General features: G+C 55.5%; 5 protein-coding genes across 5 annotated transcripts; 2 read left to right on the top strand and 3 right to left on the bottom strand.

The window, feature by feature from the left end:
* Positions 1–160: 160 nt before the first annotated feature.
* Positions 161–5,900, bottom strand: C8Q71DRAFT_710673 (AAA domain-containing protein; the record flags this gene model as incomplete). The annotated part of the gene is made up of 22 exons (XM_047920758.1): positions 161–260; positions 321–462; positions 523–570; positions 628–754; positions 803–814; positions 870–928; positions 989–1,077; positions 1,131–1,284; positions 1,339–1,522; positions 1,571–1,648; positions 1,702–1,870; positions 1,920–2,055; positions 2,107–2,316; positions 2,370–2,713; positions 2,816–2,844; positions 2,898–3,158; positions 3,218–3,685; positions 3,762–3,918; positions 3,978–5,054; positions 5,111–5,142; positions 5,204–5,393; positions 5,626–5,900. The coding sequence occupies 22 exons, from the start codon at positions 5,898–5,900 to the stop codon at positions 161–163; spliced, it is 4,341 nt and encodes a 1,446-aa protein (XP_047777326.1).
* Positions 5,901–6,399: 499 nt separating this feature from the next.
* C8Q71DRAFT_126931 (batten's disease protein Cln3) lies at positions 6,400–9,237 on the top strand. The gene is made up of 11 exons (XM_047916442.1): positions 6,400–6,662; positions 6,724–6,786; positions 6,836–7,026; positions 7,092–7,158; positions 7,561–7,633; positions 7,692–7,791; positions 7,846–8,119; positions 8,178–8,191; positions 8,241–8,363; positions 8,425–8,657; positions 8,717–9,237. The coding sequence occupies exons 1-11, from the start codon at positions 6,560–6,562 to the stop codon at positions 8,943–8,945; spliced, it is 1,470 nt and encodes a 489-aa protein (XP_047777325.1). The 5' UTR covers positions 6,400–6,559; the 3' UTR covers positions 8,946–9,237.
* Positions 9,196–11,165, top strand: C8Q71DRAFT_126868 (rhamnolipids biosynthesis 3-oxoacyl-reductase). The gene is made up of 13 exons (XM_047916441.1): positions 9,196–9,455; positions 9,514–9,555; positions 9,604–9,713; positions 9,772–9,834; positions 9,898–10,004; positions 10,078–10,136; positions 10,193–10,202; positions 10,256–10,392; positions 10,453–10,525; positions 10,579–10,599; positions 10,657–10,733; positions 10,788–10,823; positions 10,880–11,165. Exons 1-13 carry the CDS (start codon positions 9,446–9,448, stop codon positions 10,978–10,980), a joined length of 846 nt encoding a protein of 281 aa, XP_047777324.1. The 5' UTR covers positions 9,196–9,445; the 3' UTR covers positions 10,981–11,165.
* A 37-nt stretch (positions 11,166–11,202) lies between these two features.
* C8Q71DRAFT_837616 (DUF757-domain-containing protein) lies at positions 11,203–12,394 on the bottom strand (the record flags this gene model as incomplete). The annotated part of the gene is made up of 8 exons (XM_047926470.1): positions 12,090–12,394; positions 12,018–12,028; positions 11,933–11,963; positions 11,830–11,882; positions 11,636–11,776; positions 11,451–11,539; positions 11,363–11,391; positions 11,203–11,313 (listed from the first exon to the last, which is right to left on the bottom strand). Exons 1-8 carry the CDS (start codon positions 12,138–12,140, stop codon positions 11,203–11,205), a joined length of 516 nt encoding a protein of 171 aa, XP_047777323.1. The 5' UTR covers positions 12,141–12,394.
* A 2-nt stretch (positions 12,395–12,396) lies between these two features.
* Positions 12,397–13,982, bottom strand: C8Q71DRAFT_766613 (uncharacterized protein). Its single transcript, XM_047924204.1, has 5 exons — positions 13,903–13,982; positions 13,713–13,851; positions 13,575–13,665; positions 12,714–13,524; positions 12,397–12,657 (listed from the first exon to the last, which is right to left on the bottom strand). Exons 1-5 carry the CDS (start codon positions 13,923–13,925, stop codon positions 12,525–12,527), a joined length of 1,197 nt encoding a protein of 398 aa, XP_047777322.1. The 5' UTR covers positions 13,926–13,982; the 3' UTR covers positions 12,397–12,524.
* Between the last annotated feature and the right edge of the window lie 293 nt (positions 13,983–14,275).

Here is a 14,275-nt window from a genome sequence, read left to right as displayed (position 1 = left end):
CCATCTATTTTGTACTATTAGGACCGTTCAACTTCAGGCTGAGTTTCTTGGTGTATCGCTGTCAGAATGTTTCGAGCTGCTTCGTGTAGAGTAGGTTGTGATTCATGGACTACCCTACTCTCCTTCCATCCCGTGTATGTTTAGCATTAGATTCGCAGATCTATCGATCCATCATAGTGGACAAGATACTTCTGAGCACTACCGGGATATCTGCTGTGTTCGTAACGCGGAAACCCCTACCCTGTAGTTTCTTGGGGATCCTGCACGAGATTGCAACGGGTAAAGATCAATCGCATTGACAGTGGAATTTGCTTTCTTACCACAGAGCCTCGGCGCCTTCTCCAATGCAAATCAGAGCAGTGTGCACCTTCGGCTGGCGGGTCATAACCCGCTGTAGATCTTCCTCGCTGATGCCATAGCGTGCAAAATTGGCATCCGTAATTGTGATCACAAACCAGTCATCTGGAGGTTCAACGTGAGTAGCGATATAACCAGACGCGCGAATACAGAGGCAGCACTCACCAGCATCGAACTTCGCTACGTCGTTCACTGCCTGGTCAATGGCCTCCACTGTCGGCGCGGTTATCTGTGTCAGGCAGAACCATTGCAAGGCAGGACGCGCCGCACCTGTATAATCGCCCGCAAAAGCGTACTGGGTAACCAGCTCCATCTTCTCGACGACTTTCCATCTATCCCTGATCTCGGTAGGTAGGTTGTCTGTTTCGACCAGAGGAATCACCGGCGAGTCTCCAGACTAGTAAACCGTAAGAGGATAGACTTGCTGCGAAAAGAATCAACTGACATGTCCGTACATCTGGTCAACATAGTCAGCCATTTAGGCACAACTGTATGAAGCATGATACACTCACATCCCAAACATATTTGTCCTTTCGAGTTAGCCGGCTGAATGTTTCCATCAGCATGACAGCTAGGGAACGCTTAGCAACGTTCCTAATGAATTGAGTGGAAACCATAGGAAATCACTTACCGGTCTCCATGCTTCTCTGCAACCGCCCGTCGTACTGGAAGCGATACATCGAAGCACTGATGTCGAAGACAAACCGGATCCGCTTCGGTCTACGCAGGTGTTATCAACCCAATGCAAAACAGTGAGATGCGGCACAGCTCACTTGATTTGCGGTCGACCTAGCTCGGGCTTTGCCATTCCCCTGCGCTTGTACACAGTCGCTTCGCCAGTTAAACCTTCAGTCAAACGACTGTCATCCAGCTCCCCATCAGTCTGTCGTTTGACCCAAACACGCTCTTCTTCTCTCGCGGCCAAGTCTACGATGATTGGTCTGAACATCGTCAGGCAGTATGAAGACCAACTCGACCTACTCTCAAGCAGGTCATGTAAGGTTGCAATGTGCGATTCCACAGCGGTCAACAGCGCCCCGTAGCCTTTGGCTTCGCTGACCTTCATGTCCAGTTCCTCGAGCCTGCGTGCCAACTCCTGCCGGGCCATCTCGCGCGCCTTTTCCTTGATATGGTCAGGTACGTCCTTCTTGAGAGCATCAGAGACCTTCGGAAAGAGTTCAGTAGAGTTACAATCCTGGGATTTGCATCATACCTGGTTGATATCGTGCCCCTTGAATAGACGCATGTAGCCGCCGCGACCACCCATACCTGCGGTGTCTCGTCCGCCAGTCTGTGCTATGGTTAGCGTCCGTTACCGTCCAAGCTCTGGTTTAAGTCTCTCACTCCTCCCGCCCACGTGTTGCCTCCTGTATGAGGCTTATTCTGCGGGTCCTCCTTACCAAACTTTGGACTTGAAAGTTCTGTGCTTCCCTTCGGCTCGAACTTCACGTCCAGTACTTTCTTCTGTGCCGTATCGCGGGCTGCGTCCAACCCAAGACGTTTGACCACCAACCTTCAGATGAGTGAGTACTAAACCTCCCGAATGAACGCATGAAGTATACCCGTGATGATCGAGGATCTCGCCCAATCTCGTGATTGTCTCCGGTTTGTAGACATCGAAGTCAAAGACATTACGCAGTGTGGTCTCAAGCGGGTCGTTTGGGTACGTTTGCATATGCCGAACGATGTTTATGAGCTCTACAAGTCCGTCAGCCACATACATCCCACTCGGTGTAGACGAGGTCGTACCTCTCAGCGAGTAGGGGTAAGTCAAGGTTCCGGCCTCGTACGCCTTGCGCAAGTCTTGGAACGCGCCGACCAGTCGGATGATCATGTCTTCCTTCAGATCAGGCGCAAGCTGGGAGAGCAGCTTCCTCTCGCTCTCGAGGTCAGGATTCGTCACTGCATGACAGCTGAAGTTGTCGCCGAGCACCTGAAGGAAGTGGTTGCCCAAGAAGGCTAGTGATTCTGCATGAGATGCACCGCACAGTTCGGAGACGACGTGCACTTACGGTAGCCAGGTCGATTCGCAAGGAGAATAAGTCTGAAGTCCGGATGCACGACTAAATCACCTTCGCGCTCCTTCTCCGCACGTACCCTACGTCCGTCTGCGAGGGTCAGCTGGCCGTGCCCCGCGAGCCCGCGGAAGATTGCGACAACATGTTCCGCGGCCTTGTCAGCTTCGTCAACGACCATGACTCGTCCATGTGTGATAGCGCGCAAAAGGGGCGAATCGCTGTACTCAATGGTACCTCGGGACAGTACAGTGGTGAACATGAGTTGATTGACGGTCGTATCACGATGAAGTTGAATGTATTCGCGGGGCCGTCGGAGTAACTGAGCGTGGTCAGCATAACTCGAAGATTAAAGTCACTATGAGTATAATCGCCATACCTGACATAACCTGGGATAACCATCGTCAGGGAAGTGTAGTATCTGCAACCAATGTGACACTCACCGGTCAATAATCTTGTTCTTGCCAACACCCTACAGGATCGCTCAGTCTCAGGACCGATGCAGTTGAAAGTCTCGCGACTCACTTGGTTGCCCAGGAGCACTAGATGTTCTCCCATCTCTAGATCAACGGCCACATCTCGCATCAAGCCGGTCTGCAGGCTGTTGTCGTAGAAGTGATCCATGTGTGGAACGTGCGTCTGCACACCCTCAGGATCCCGCTTCGAGTCGAAAGCGGGTATGAACGTCGCCCTCTGGCTGTCCGGCAAGGATTCGCTACCAGAGCTTGAGTGTGTCGGGACCGGGAAAGTAATGCCGTCTCCTGAGACGACGGGTGGAGGATTAAACTATCACCGTGGAAAATAGTCAGCGAACGATATTCTGTTCGAAGAGTCGCGCTACATACAGGTGGGCTCCTGCGCGGGATGTCACACTCCTCGAGCAACTCATCGAGGCTCATAGCCTCTGTCCGGGGTAGAAACTCCTTCAAAACCGCACGTGCCAAAAGCGCTCTCAGATCGTCTTCTTCTCCGTTTCGCGCTCGCGCCATCCTCTTGCATATCCTGACCAATGCGCGTGTGCCCAGCTTGCGGTTCTTCTGGGTGTGCATTGCGGAACTTGAGCCTGACTCAGCACCCGTGAAGCGAGCGCGGTATCGGTCGGCAAAGCCGAGTAGCCTGTCAATTGTCGAGGGCGCACACCCGGTCTGCGAGAGGACGGTGGACTCTTCTTTGCGGGCCATAGGTAGGAGAGGCAGGGTAAAGAACATATTGGCGTGCTCGGCGTTGAGCCAGTCATTCAGAGGCTGGGACTTGGAGGCGGTGGCGATTATCCGGAAAGAAGGATGAGCGGTGCTTAGACCATCATTCCTCACCTGGGCGCACGAGCAATGCGCGAGTAGTGAGTCTTCCTGGAAATCAATGATAGAGCCCCGATGGATGGGTACGTACCTCATCTTCCGACGCAGACCGCACGATCCTTCGGCCCTCCCACAACTCGCACTCCCTGTCCTGCGTGAGCCGCGCGAGCGAGCCCGCCGTACTACCCAGCGTGTCCAGTCCGTCCAGCCGAACCATCTTCCCCGCCCACGCAGCATCTACGAGCATGCTTCACCGACCTCGTCAGCACACTTGCATTCCAACCGCCACCGCGCACAGAGCACTCACCTCGGCTCCCATCGCGTCGCCCCGCCCTCCTCTACGACCCTCCTCATAACGAGCTCCCGCCCGCCCAGCTCCTTGTACATTCCCCACTCCTCGCTCTCGTACCCGAGCACCCGCGCAAACGTGCGCACGAGCGTGCTCGTGCTGCAGCTCGCGCCGGACAGCGCAGGCGGGACGAGCGACATGTCGTACCCGAGCGCATGTGCCTGTAGCATGCTCGTGAGGAGGCCGACGAAGCGCGGGGTGGGGAGGAATCCGAGCTTGTCGGTGAGGGGGTACGGAATGAGCGGACGCGGGCCTGCAGGGACTGAGACGGCGACATGCGTTCCTGAAGGGTCGGTGAAGGTGAGACGGGCAATGCGCTCGCCAGCCCGCTCGATCTTGAGCAGGGTGTAGCCGAGTAGACCGGTGCCCTCTTCGTCTTGACTCTCCGCCGGGCTGCCCAGGGCGCCCACCCCCGCCTCCTCAAGCTGCCGTGAGAGCAGTGCCCATGCAACGAATGGCGCATGCGTCAGTGCGGGGTGTATTGTGAGCACCAAACGTGCTAGGAGGACAGGTGACAGCACAGCGGCATCGCGTACAGGGAAGGTTGCCAACAGCGTCCGCAGCTTCGCGAGGGCTGTCTGCGGGAACGCGGGGAGGGTCGAACGCGCGCTGCTGTCGAGCGACGTCCTTGCCTCGCTTGCGTACTGTGTTGCGACGATCACTTGCCTCAATTTCTCGTATAGGCCGTCCTCGCCGACTGACAGCGCAGGATTGGCGATGCGTGCCGGGGCAAAAGGCTCTGAGGCGCTAATAGGGATGTCGAGACTGGTGGGGCGGGGTGCAGCGAGCGCCATCATCGCGCCAACTGGGTCGATGAAGCGTGCTTGAAAGCGAGAACGGAAGGGCGGGTCGAGCGGGTAACCTGGGTAGGGCGGGACGGGTGCGCCCAGGGCGATGACGCGGAAGCGGGTATGGGCGGGGACAAGCTGCACTTCTGACTTGATTGTGGGAGATATTGCTGCCTTCGAGGAGGAAGGGGATTCGAGGAGGGCGTAGCGATGCGGGTGAATGATGTGCGTGCCATCGTCTAGATTCCTGAGGTAATGTGGCAAAATGAAGAGAGGACGAGCAAGAGAGAAAGAGATGCGTACATCTCACGATTTTCTAGCAAGTTGTTCAGCAGCTGCGTGACGACAAAGCAACGGTCAGCGCGGCCAGATCGGCAGCAGTTGGAAAATCCTCACAGGCATAATACCGCGCTCTGCTTTCTCTACTCCTTCGATGACCAGCACTCGTCCGTGCTTCACGGCACGGACTGCGGCGCTGTCCACATAGACAAGGTTTCCTCCTGCACGAATCTCGCGTCCTTGCTTCAGCTCGGTTTCGCCCACGTCTCGGTGAAGAGCGATGTGTTCGTATTCAGAGTTGATAAGTCTACGATGCAATGTGAGTTCGCAGAGTTCGCAGACAATGACATGCATATCATTGAGACATGTAACCCGACAATATATCAAATATAGATTGTGGCAATAAGAAACTCTTCGTCCGTATATGCGCATATGCACAGGCATTGTACAGAGCATATGCTGCCCAACGCACCATAAGTGCTCGCTAGCTCATGACTATGCAAGGCCCCGATTCAAACAGCAAACCATTCGCGACTTACCGGCAGAAGGTCATAATCAGTCTCCGCGCGTAGGGGCCCGGCTGTCCGACGAGGAACACGTCCTGTCCGAGCAGATATTTCTGCAGGAGGAACTGAACGTTCTCCAAGTTGACAGGGTCGTTCAGGTCGAGTATAGCATCCTCGGAATGCGGCAGTCGAGCAGGATCAGACGTCGGGGGCACATCATAAGAGATATCTCCTACGGTGAGAGTGCCTATGGGTTCCACAGCCGGAGTGAGGGACGATAGGACGTGCTGAAGACGACGGGAGGCCATAGCTCTCGAAGAACGTAAGATAGGAAATGGATTTCTGCAAATAGAGCGGAGTATGCCTGGCCTGCATTTCATCACGAATAATCGTATGAGTAGAGCGTTCACGACGCGTCCTGACGCACAAGAGAGCTCACCGCATACACTCCTAGTCTCCTGCGCCAGATGACTTCCGCGTCAGTCACGGTCGCGAGCCGACTCGCCGGAAGGCTTCCTTGTCAATGAGACCGTCGTCAACAACTGAGACGCAGTGGATTCCTCGCCTACGGGGGTGGACGCTAGTGCGAGCTTCAGGTTGTCCGACGCATAAGTATGGTTCCGCTACGGTCACGGTGCGACCAGCGCGGGGAAATCATGCTCGGCGACGCCTCGGGCAATGACAAGCAGCATTACCCCGCGAAATCACGCGGCTGCATCCCCGATCTAGATCCAAGTCCCGAATCAGATCCAGCTCCCGATCCGGTCGCCACGCGCTCCTCGAGTGTGGGCGCCAAAGCTAGTACACCGTACACAAACCGTACACGCCTTCGACTGTTCAACCAATCTAGTCACACAAATACAGCAGAGTCTCTGACTCTCTCCACAGACGACAGCTTTCCCGACATGCAGTGAATGCATACACGACCTGCGACACACAGCAACTCGAGACTTTGGATCAAGACGCAATGCGAGCTGGTCGCTCAGAGGATACCGCGGAAGCTGAAAGCGACGGCTTACTTCCTTCTGGGCATGATGAGACGTTGCTTGACACTGCCGGACAGAAGGAAGGTACGTATGGATTGACCGGTTTCCGCTTTCGAAATCAGGAAGCTAAGTCGATTCTCCCAAGCACCTCGCAGCCTGCTTCGCAAACTAGGGCTCTCGTTCTTCCTTTTCGGACTCATAAACAACGGTACTCACCATCCATGACACCTCCCAATCCTTTGTCTGACGAAGCACAGTACTCTATGTGATCATCCTATCCGCCGCACTTGACCTCGTCCCTCCGTCCACGCCGAAGGGCATCATCGCCTTCTGCAATATCTTCCCCTCCCTCCTCGTGAAGCTCGGCTGGCCGTACCTCCTCCGCGGCCGCGTGCGGTACGCCATGCGCCTCGTGGGCTGTGCAGCTGTCAGTGTCTTGGGTATGTGGGTGAGTGCGAGGCGCTCGATGGTGGGCATCACAGCTTGACTGACGGAGGAATGGGAGCCACGTAGATCATTGCCGCGTTTGATAGCCTATTCATGCGGCTGCTGGGCATATGCTGCGCGTCGTTCTCATCAGGTACGTGTTCCGAGCCAGTTGAATCCATACTACTCGATCCGAAGGGTGTGAAGAGGCAGAATGTGTCGTCCTCGGTATCCCTTGTGTATCTCCTTCAGTATTTCTTCGCAGTAGGCAGCACCGAGGGCCAGCCAGACCGAGGCTCATGATCCACGTCCGCGAACGAAGCGTGCAGATTACCTGTAAACGAGGTCAAGCGAAGGCCCGTGCCCTCTGTCGTATCAATCGTTGCTCCTGGCTTGCCCCCGATGCTGCCAGCTCAGTCTTGGCATGGTCATGATGGGAACTACAAGACAGACACATTTCGCCTCTGTGCGCTTGTGAATGTGGGGGCCTATCATTACGGACCGGGAAACAGCTGTGACTACCACGGGTTCTTCACCAAAGCTGACGGCGCCGTAGGGCTGGGCGAGCTCACATTCCTACAGCTCTCGACACGCTACCATCCACCGTCTGTAGCAGGACACAGTGTAGGGTACGCATCCCTTCATTGTTTCAGTTCTGAAGAAAAATTTATCGTGATACCTACCAAGGTACTTCGCCTCTGGCACAGGCGCAGCTGGCCTCGTCGGCGCGTTCCTGTGGTGGGAGCTCCGCGGGCTAGGTGTTCGCACAGGCGTTGGGCTTAGCTCGGTGAGCATGCTCCTCGCCTTCCTCCTCCACTCGCTGACATTGATCGGGTTGCAGGTCCTACCCCTCGTCATCCCCCTAACATACTTCCTACTCCTGCCCAAGCCGTCTGCGGTTTCGAGTGTCGATCTACCATCGACTACTCTCCCGGACTCGGTCGTCGCGGCTGAATACACTGCACTATCCTCCAGCGAAGAAGATGCGTTGGGGCAGGTTCCGGTGCAGGACACGGCAGCGATAGGCGCAAAGACCGGAGTTGGCGTGGCGCTGAGCATGGAGGATAAATGGAGGCTTGTGAAGCCACTGGTAGGAAGGTACATGATGCCACTATGTGAGTGTCAACCCTGCGTGGTAGAGTGCATGGACATTCTGTATTGACGATGAGGTAGTCTGCGTGTACCTTGTGAGCACGGTCATGTGTGTGATGCCTTTCTGAGGCTGATGACGTGCAGTTCGAGTACACGATCAACCAGGGCATCGCGCCGACGCTCATCTATCCTGTCCCGACACCAGCAGAATACCCGCTGATGAGCAAGATCATACACTCTATCCGGGACTATTATCCCCTCTGGCAGGTCCGTCTGTACTTCCTCACCTATCGTGCAGCCTGGCTTAGCTTGCCCTCGATTTACGCAGCTCGTCTACCAAGCCTCCGTTTTCCTGTCTCGCTCGACGCTCTCGCTCGGTCTCCCCCCACTCCCCGCTGCGCTGCTCTCCGTACCAGCCATCGTCCAGGCCTTCGTGCTCCTCATACTTGCACTCGAATCTGCTGTAGGCCTGTTTGACGGAGGTCGTGACGGGGGCGCGCTCGCGTTCGGACTCGTCTTCGGGCTCATCAGCATAGAAGGGATCTGCGGCGGGCTAGCGTAGTGCGTCTGCCCGTATTCCCTCAATCCCCTTCACTAACCGTCGCAAATGCACACTACAGCGTGAATGTGTATCATCGCGTCAACCAAGAAGCCGACGCGCAGGGGGTCGCGCTCGACACCGAGGAGAGCAGGGAGCGGGCGCGGCAGGAGCGCGAGTTCAAGATCGGTTCCATTGGGATCGCAGACGGCGCGGGGATCCTGCTCGCCAGCATTGTGTCGGTCCCGACGGAGATGAAGTTGTGTCGTACGCAGGTCGGGAGGGGGAGGACATTGTGTGAGGGGCTGTAACAGACGGCGGCTGCGAGGCGGCTGCTGAAATGGTACTGGATCGTGCTGTCTATGGTGCTACAATATGGTGCTGGGTATATATGGTATTGTATAGCTAGTACATAATCTACGAACGGATACATCAGTGTGTATTTGCGTTGTCCCCCTTGGTATTTGCTTGGTTTGCCACTTGATCTCATACCAAGACCCTCTACACGGTCTCAAGCCCCGAGGCCTCAAGCTCAAGGCCTCACATGCACAAGTGAGCCGGCGTTGTTGTCGAACCTCTGTGATTGCGAACTTGTTGCGAACCCGAAAAGGTCGGAATCAGCGGGGCACGCCGCTCACGAGTCGACGTCGACCTTGTGATACTTTCCCCGCACCGTCAGTCGAGCGGTACCCGGCCGGCGCATGTGTCTGAGAAATATGTGTGTACATCTGGTGTACATTCCTCGACTCTGTCACCTCGACCCTCCATTCTGTCGAGTCTTCCAGCGGCGTACAGCGACAAACCCAGGATTATGTCAAACGGTACGTGGGCAACCGCGCTGCGTGCCAGTGTGCGGGAAGCTGAGCTCGTCGGTGGCAGACCTGAACATCCCCTCGCTCTTCGATGTGAAGGGCAAAGTTGGTGCGTCTCACATACACTCGTACGTGGCATGTCTGACCACGCACACAGCGGTGGTGACGGGCGGGGGGTCCGGCATCGGTACGATGATCGCGGCGGCGTACGTGCAGAACGGGGCGAAGGTGTACATCGCCGCGAGGAAGGAGAAGCAGCTCAAGGACGTGCGTGTCTCTTGGGTCGCTCGAGCATAATACTGAACAAGGACACGATGCGCTATAGGTCTGCGACACGCTCAACGCAAAAGGTCCCGGGAGCTGCCATTACTTCATTGCCGACCTCTCGGTGCGTGCCCATTGGGCTTGACAGGCTCGTTCGGTGTGCTCATGGGCGAATCATGTGCTGCAGACAAAGGCTGGATGCGACAAGCTAGCGGCATCCATCAAGGAGCGAGAGAGTAAGGTCGACATTTTGGTGAACAACTCTGGCATTAGCTGGGGTGCTCGATACGAAGAGTACGTGTGTGACGCGTTTCAACTGTTTCCAGCATTGCTCAGAAACTGACCATGCCGCCTGTTCTACCGACAGCTTCGCAGAGGTCGGCTGGGACCGCGTCCTTGCTCTCAATGTGAAGAGTATCTTTTATCGTGAGTGACCTGTACTGCAGACGAATATTCCTAGCTCACTATCTGCCGTACGGCAGTGACTGTCGCGTATGTACTCTCAGATTTTGACTTCAGGCGGGATGATTCAGCCTGTGTTGTAGCCTGACGGATGTCCTTGCGAAAGACGCGACCTCGCACGAACCCGCAAGGGTCATCAACATCTCGTCCATTGCAGGCCTCACACCCATCCCCTATGACGACCGACTCACAGGCGGGAACGGTGCCGGCTTATGGAGCTGTGAGGATTCACCCGTGCAGCGTGACTGTTGTTGGTCTGGAAAGTAACTGCCTATGATAGACAACACGAGCAAGGCCGCGGTCAACCACCTTACGACTCAGCTCGCCTCGACTCTCACGTCGAAACACATCACGTATGTACTCCTCTTGTTGATTTCCCGGGGGGCCTACTGATGCATCAACCCAGTGTGAACGCAATTCTCCCTGGGTGAGCCTGACGTTTCAGACTGTCGAAGTGGCTATCGATGCTCAAGCTATATCATAGGATCTTCCCCTCGAAGATGACCGCCTTTGGCTTCAACCGGAGCGGTGAGGACAAGATGAGCAAAGAGAATCCCTCCGGTGCGTTCTTATGCATCATTCACTGCGTCACTGACGTTTCTACCTCGTGCATAGGTCGTCTCGGTGACCCGCGCGACATGGCCGGCGTCGGTGAGTCTGCGTCTCACCGGGGAATGTCAGTTCATTTGCTCATAATATTTGTGCAGCCCTCTTTCTTGCAAGCCCGGCGGCTGCATACGTGACCGGCACGCACATCGTAGTGGACGGAGGTGACGTAATCTCTACGAAGGCGAAGGCGAAGCTGTGATGTCGGCGTATTATTCCCATGCGTAGCAGGTGTTTTCTCTTCTTCAATATGCAACTGCGTTTTGCTACTGGCAGAAGTGGCCGCGGTACACAACGGGAAGGACGTGATAATTGTGCTTGCGGATCACTGCCTTACCAGAAATCCGTCTACGTGGGTTCACAAGGCCAGAGTCGTACTGCGCTTCGCAAAATGTTCCCTTAGACCACTCACAGCTCATTCTCCTCACGAGGATTTCTTCGCCTTCTCCCTTTCGGCCTTCTGGCGTTCCTTCTCGGCTTCCTTCTTCGCGATCTCGTGTGCGGCGTCGTTCAGGCCGAGCCTGTTGCGTGCGATCTGAACCTTCGTGAGCAATGTTGCGGAACAAGGGGCATGAACGTCCCACCTCGAATGCGTAGAACTGTATCCGTGTCACTGAGCAACGAACAGATCAGGTATATGCTCTTGCAGCACCTGACGAGGCAAAGACGCACCGAAGATCGTGTTCCTTTCCCCATACTCCTCCCGCGCGTCCGTCCGTATGAGCGAGCCGAAGTTGTAGTCCTTCACCTTCTTCTCATACCTGGTGCATCATCCCCAGCAATCGACCGCCAATGAGACGGGCACCCAGGCACTCATGAGTTGACCGGAGAACCACGCGTCGGCAAGAAGAACTCACGTCTCGATGAACTTCCGCCACCGCTCCTTCCCATCCTTGCTCTTCATCCACTCCTCGTCCAAGACAGTGAGCTTCGCGTAGTTGTCCTCCTTCAGCTCTGGGAAGTCCGTTATGGTGTGCTCGAAGATCTCGTCGTCGATCCTACCCAAATTTGATTCGTCTCTATGAAGTCTGCAGTTGGCGATGAGACTCACTTGGTGAGCTTGAGCTCGCGGGGCGAGACCTTCTCAAGAATATTCCAGTAGGTCTAGAGGTACTCATGAGTGAGTGAGAGGTTGGTAGGGCCATGAGAGGTACCTGAGCATGCTCGACCGCCTTCACTGCGAACCTGTCCAGTGCCATAAATCGCCAAAAGCCTGCACTTTAACCTCCTGTAACATACTGTTTCTCGATCTGTTTTACACCGTCATTATGAGTCTCTCCAGTCCCCTGTCTTAGAAGGACAAGTACAGACCTCAACGAGGTTCTGTGCGTTGTTTGGGTCGAATTTCCCGGGGGCAGCCATCGTGACACGGTGAGAGTCAGAGTACAAGGCACGTCAAACGCGAAGGCTGCGAGCTCGCAGAGTCAAATGAGGGACGCAGAAGAGCCCAGGATCGACGACTTATTCCGACTCGGTCGATCCCATATGTATGCAAAGGCGAATCGCGATGTCGGAACGCTGGACAGCCTTGACATGATGGTGAGGGCGATCATATGAGCGATGCCCGCAACCCGCGTTTGACATGCCTGTCAGACGTATGCGAACCTGCAACACACCATTTGCACAGAATTTTATATGACATTCGAGGATAGTACGAAGATAAGGCTACAGGTTGCTGTACAAGGACTGTGATCCACATGAATGCCATCGTCCGAAAAAGGATGTTACAAATTGAACCGTGTACGATCATGCAGTACTTTTCGCAGTGCCGCTGACCTCGACACCAAACCGCTTGAGTTTCTCGAAGTACTTTTGCACTCGGCTCGCGACCTGCCTCGCAGTGCGCCGGCCGCCCATGGCTTGTGAGATCTTCGCCCATCTGTCAGGAGCGATGTGAGCCGTGCTGCATGAATAGCAGCATGCTGACCAACTCACCTGTTCTTCGTTCCGTCGGGGATTTCCTCAAGCAGTCGTTCGAGCAGGTGCTGCTCGGACACGGACCAAGCCTGTTTGTATGTCTCGGACTTTTGTTTTCCTTTCTTCGAGCCCTTCCCAGCTTCAGGTGCCTCGTCGACTTCGCCCGGACCAAGTGTTGATCCGTCCGGGTCAGCCTCGGATTTGTCCTGTCCCTTCGTATCCTTCTCTCTCTTGTGAATATTGCGGGACGATGAGGCTGAAGTAGCGGAGCGCTGAGTATTCTTGGGTAGTCGACGATCACGGGAGGTCTTGTCCACCAATGGCGGGAGGGCTGCCTTGGCCGAAACCGGGGATGCAACCGACGTCGGCGGCGTGTCCACCTCCTTAGGCCCCGTATCCAGTCCATCGAATACAGACGGGATGCGCTCGCCAGCCTCGCCATCCGCGTCCAAGGATATATCCACCTCCGCACTCTCGTCCTCCTGATCTCGCCGAACGAACACGCCGTACGACGCCTGCGTGGGTCGACGCAGTCCTGCGAGTACAGGCACAGGAGCATCAGACCTGATGCGCCGCTGTTTCAGCTCGCGGATCTTCTCTCGCTCAAGGGCACGGCGGATCTCTTCAGGGTCGGGCGGCTCGTCGGGCTCAGAGTCGGGCTCGTTGAGGAAGGCGTAGGATGCGAGGACCGGGTCGATTATTGGAATCCGGGCGTCTTTCACTAACCTTTGGAGGTCGGACAGCGCAGAGGTCTGTTTCAACGAGGGTTTGTCGCGTTCGGCCTGGGCACGTCGCAGGGAGGATGCGAGGTCCTTGAATGGCCCTGGGTCTGCTGCCGTACATTAGACGTTGGATATCTGAAGAGAAGGGCTGACGTACCGCATGTTCTGAAGGCATCCCAGTCTAACTCGTGTGCGACTGACGCCACCACATCCGGTTGTGCAGTGAGCGGGACGGCGATCGTGTTCACCTGTCTGTCTTGAGTTCAGAACTTGTGTGATATCCTAGGTCACTCACCTGTTCCGTAAAGATACTCAGAGCATCGTCTGGATGACCCGCCACATTTCCCCTGAGTTCTCGTAGTCTAGCAATGTCCCTCTGTGTTTGCTCTAGCAGGGTCTTTTGCGACTGTATAAATTCGGACAGCGCCTCCAAGCTAGATCACAGTTAATTCGATAGGAATATGACTTTTTTGATACTAGCGTACGTTTTGGCGCGTTTTTCTTCCATTGAGTGGCTAGCTGTGACATGAAAGAGTATGCAGAGGGGCGAAACGGGGGATGGCTGTAGGATTTCAGAAAGCCTCGGCGCTCAGCTATGAAGTGAAGGGGCTCACGAGACTAGTTGCCTATTTCGGATGTCTGCAGACCCGCCCCCCCGGTATATATCGGCGAGCCCGTCCTAGGCTTCAAGCTTCAGTATCAATCTTGGGTCAATATTTCTGTGTCAATACTGCTGGACAACGTGCTACTGGACAGTACTTATGTACCATACCGTGCACAATTCAATTCCGGGGCATACTGTGCAGAAGCCAGCGCATGAATCTGTCGGAGAAGAGGTCCTCGGGTGACCCAGACGAA

Source organism: Rhodofomes roseus, assembly GCF_022264815.1.
Source record: "Rhodofomes roseus strain CIRM-BRFM 1785 chromosome Unknown C8Q71scaffold_14, whole genome shotgun sequence".
NCBI lineage: Eukaryota > Fungi > Basidiomycota > Agaricomycetes > Polyporales > Fomitopsidaceae > Rhodofomes > Rhodofomes roseus.
This window is presented reverse-complemented; position numbering and strand designations above follow the sequence as displayed.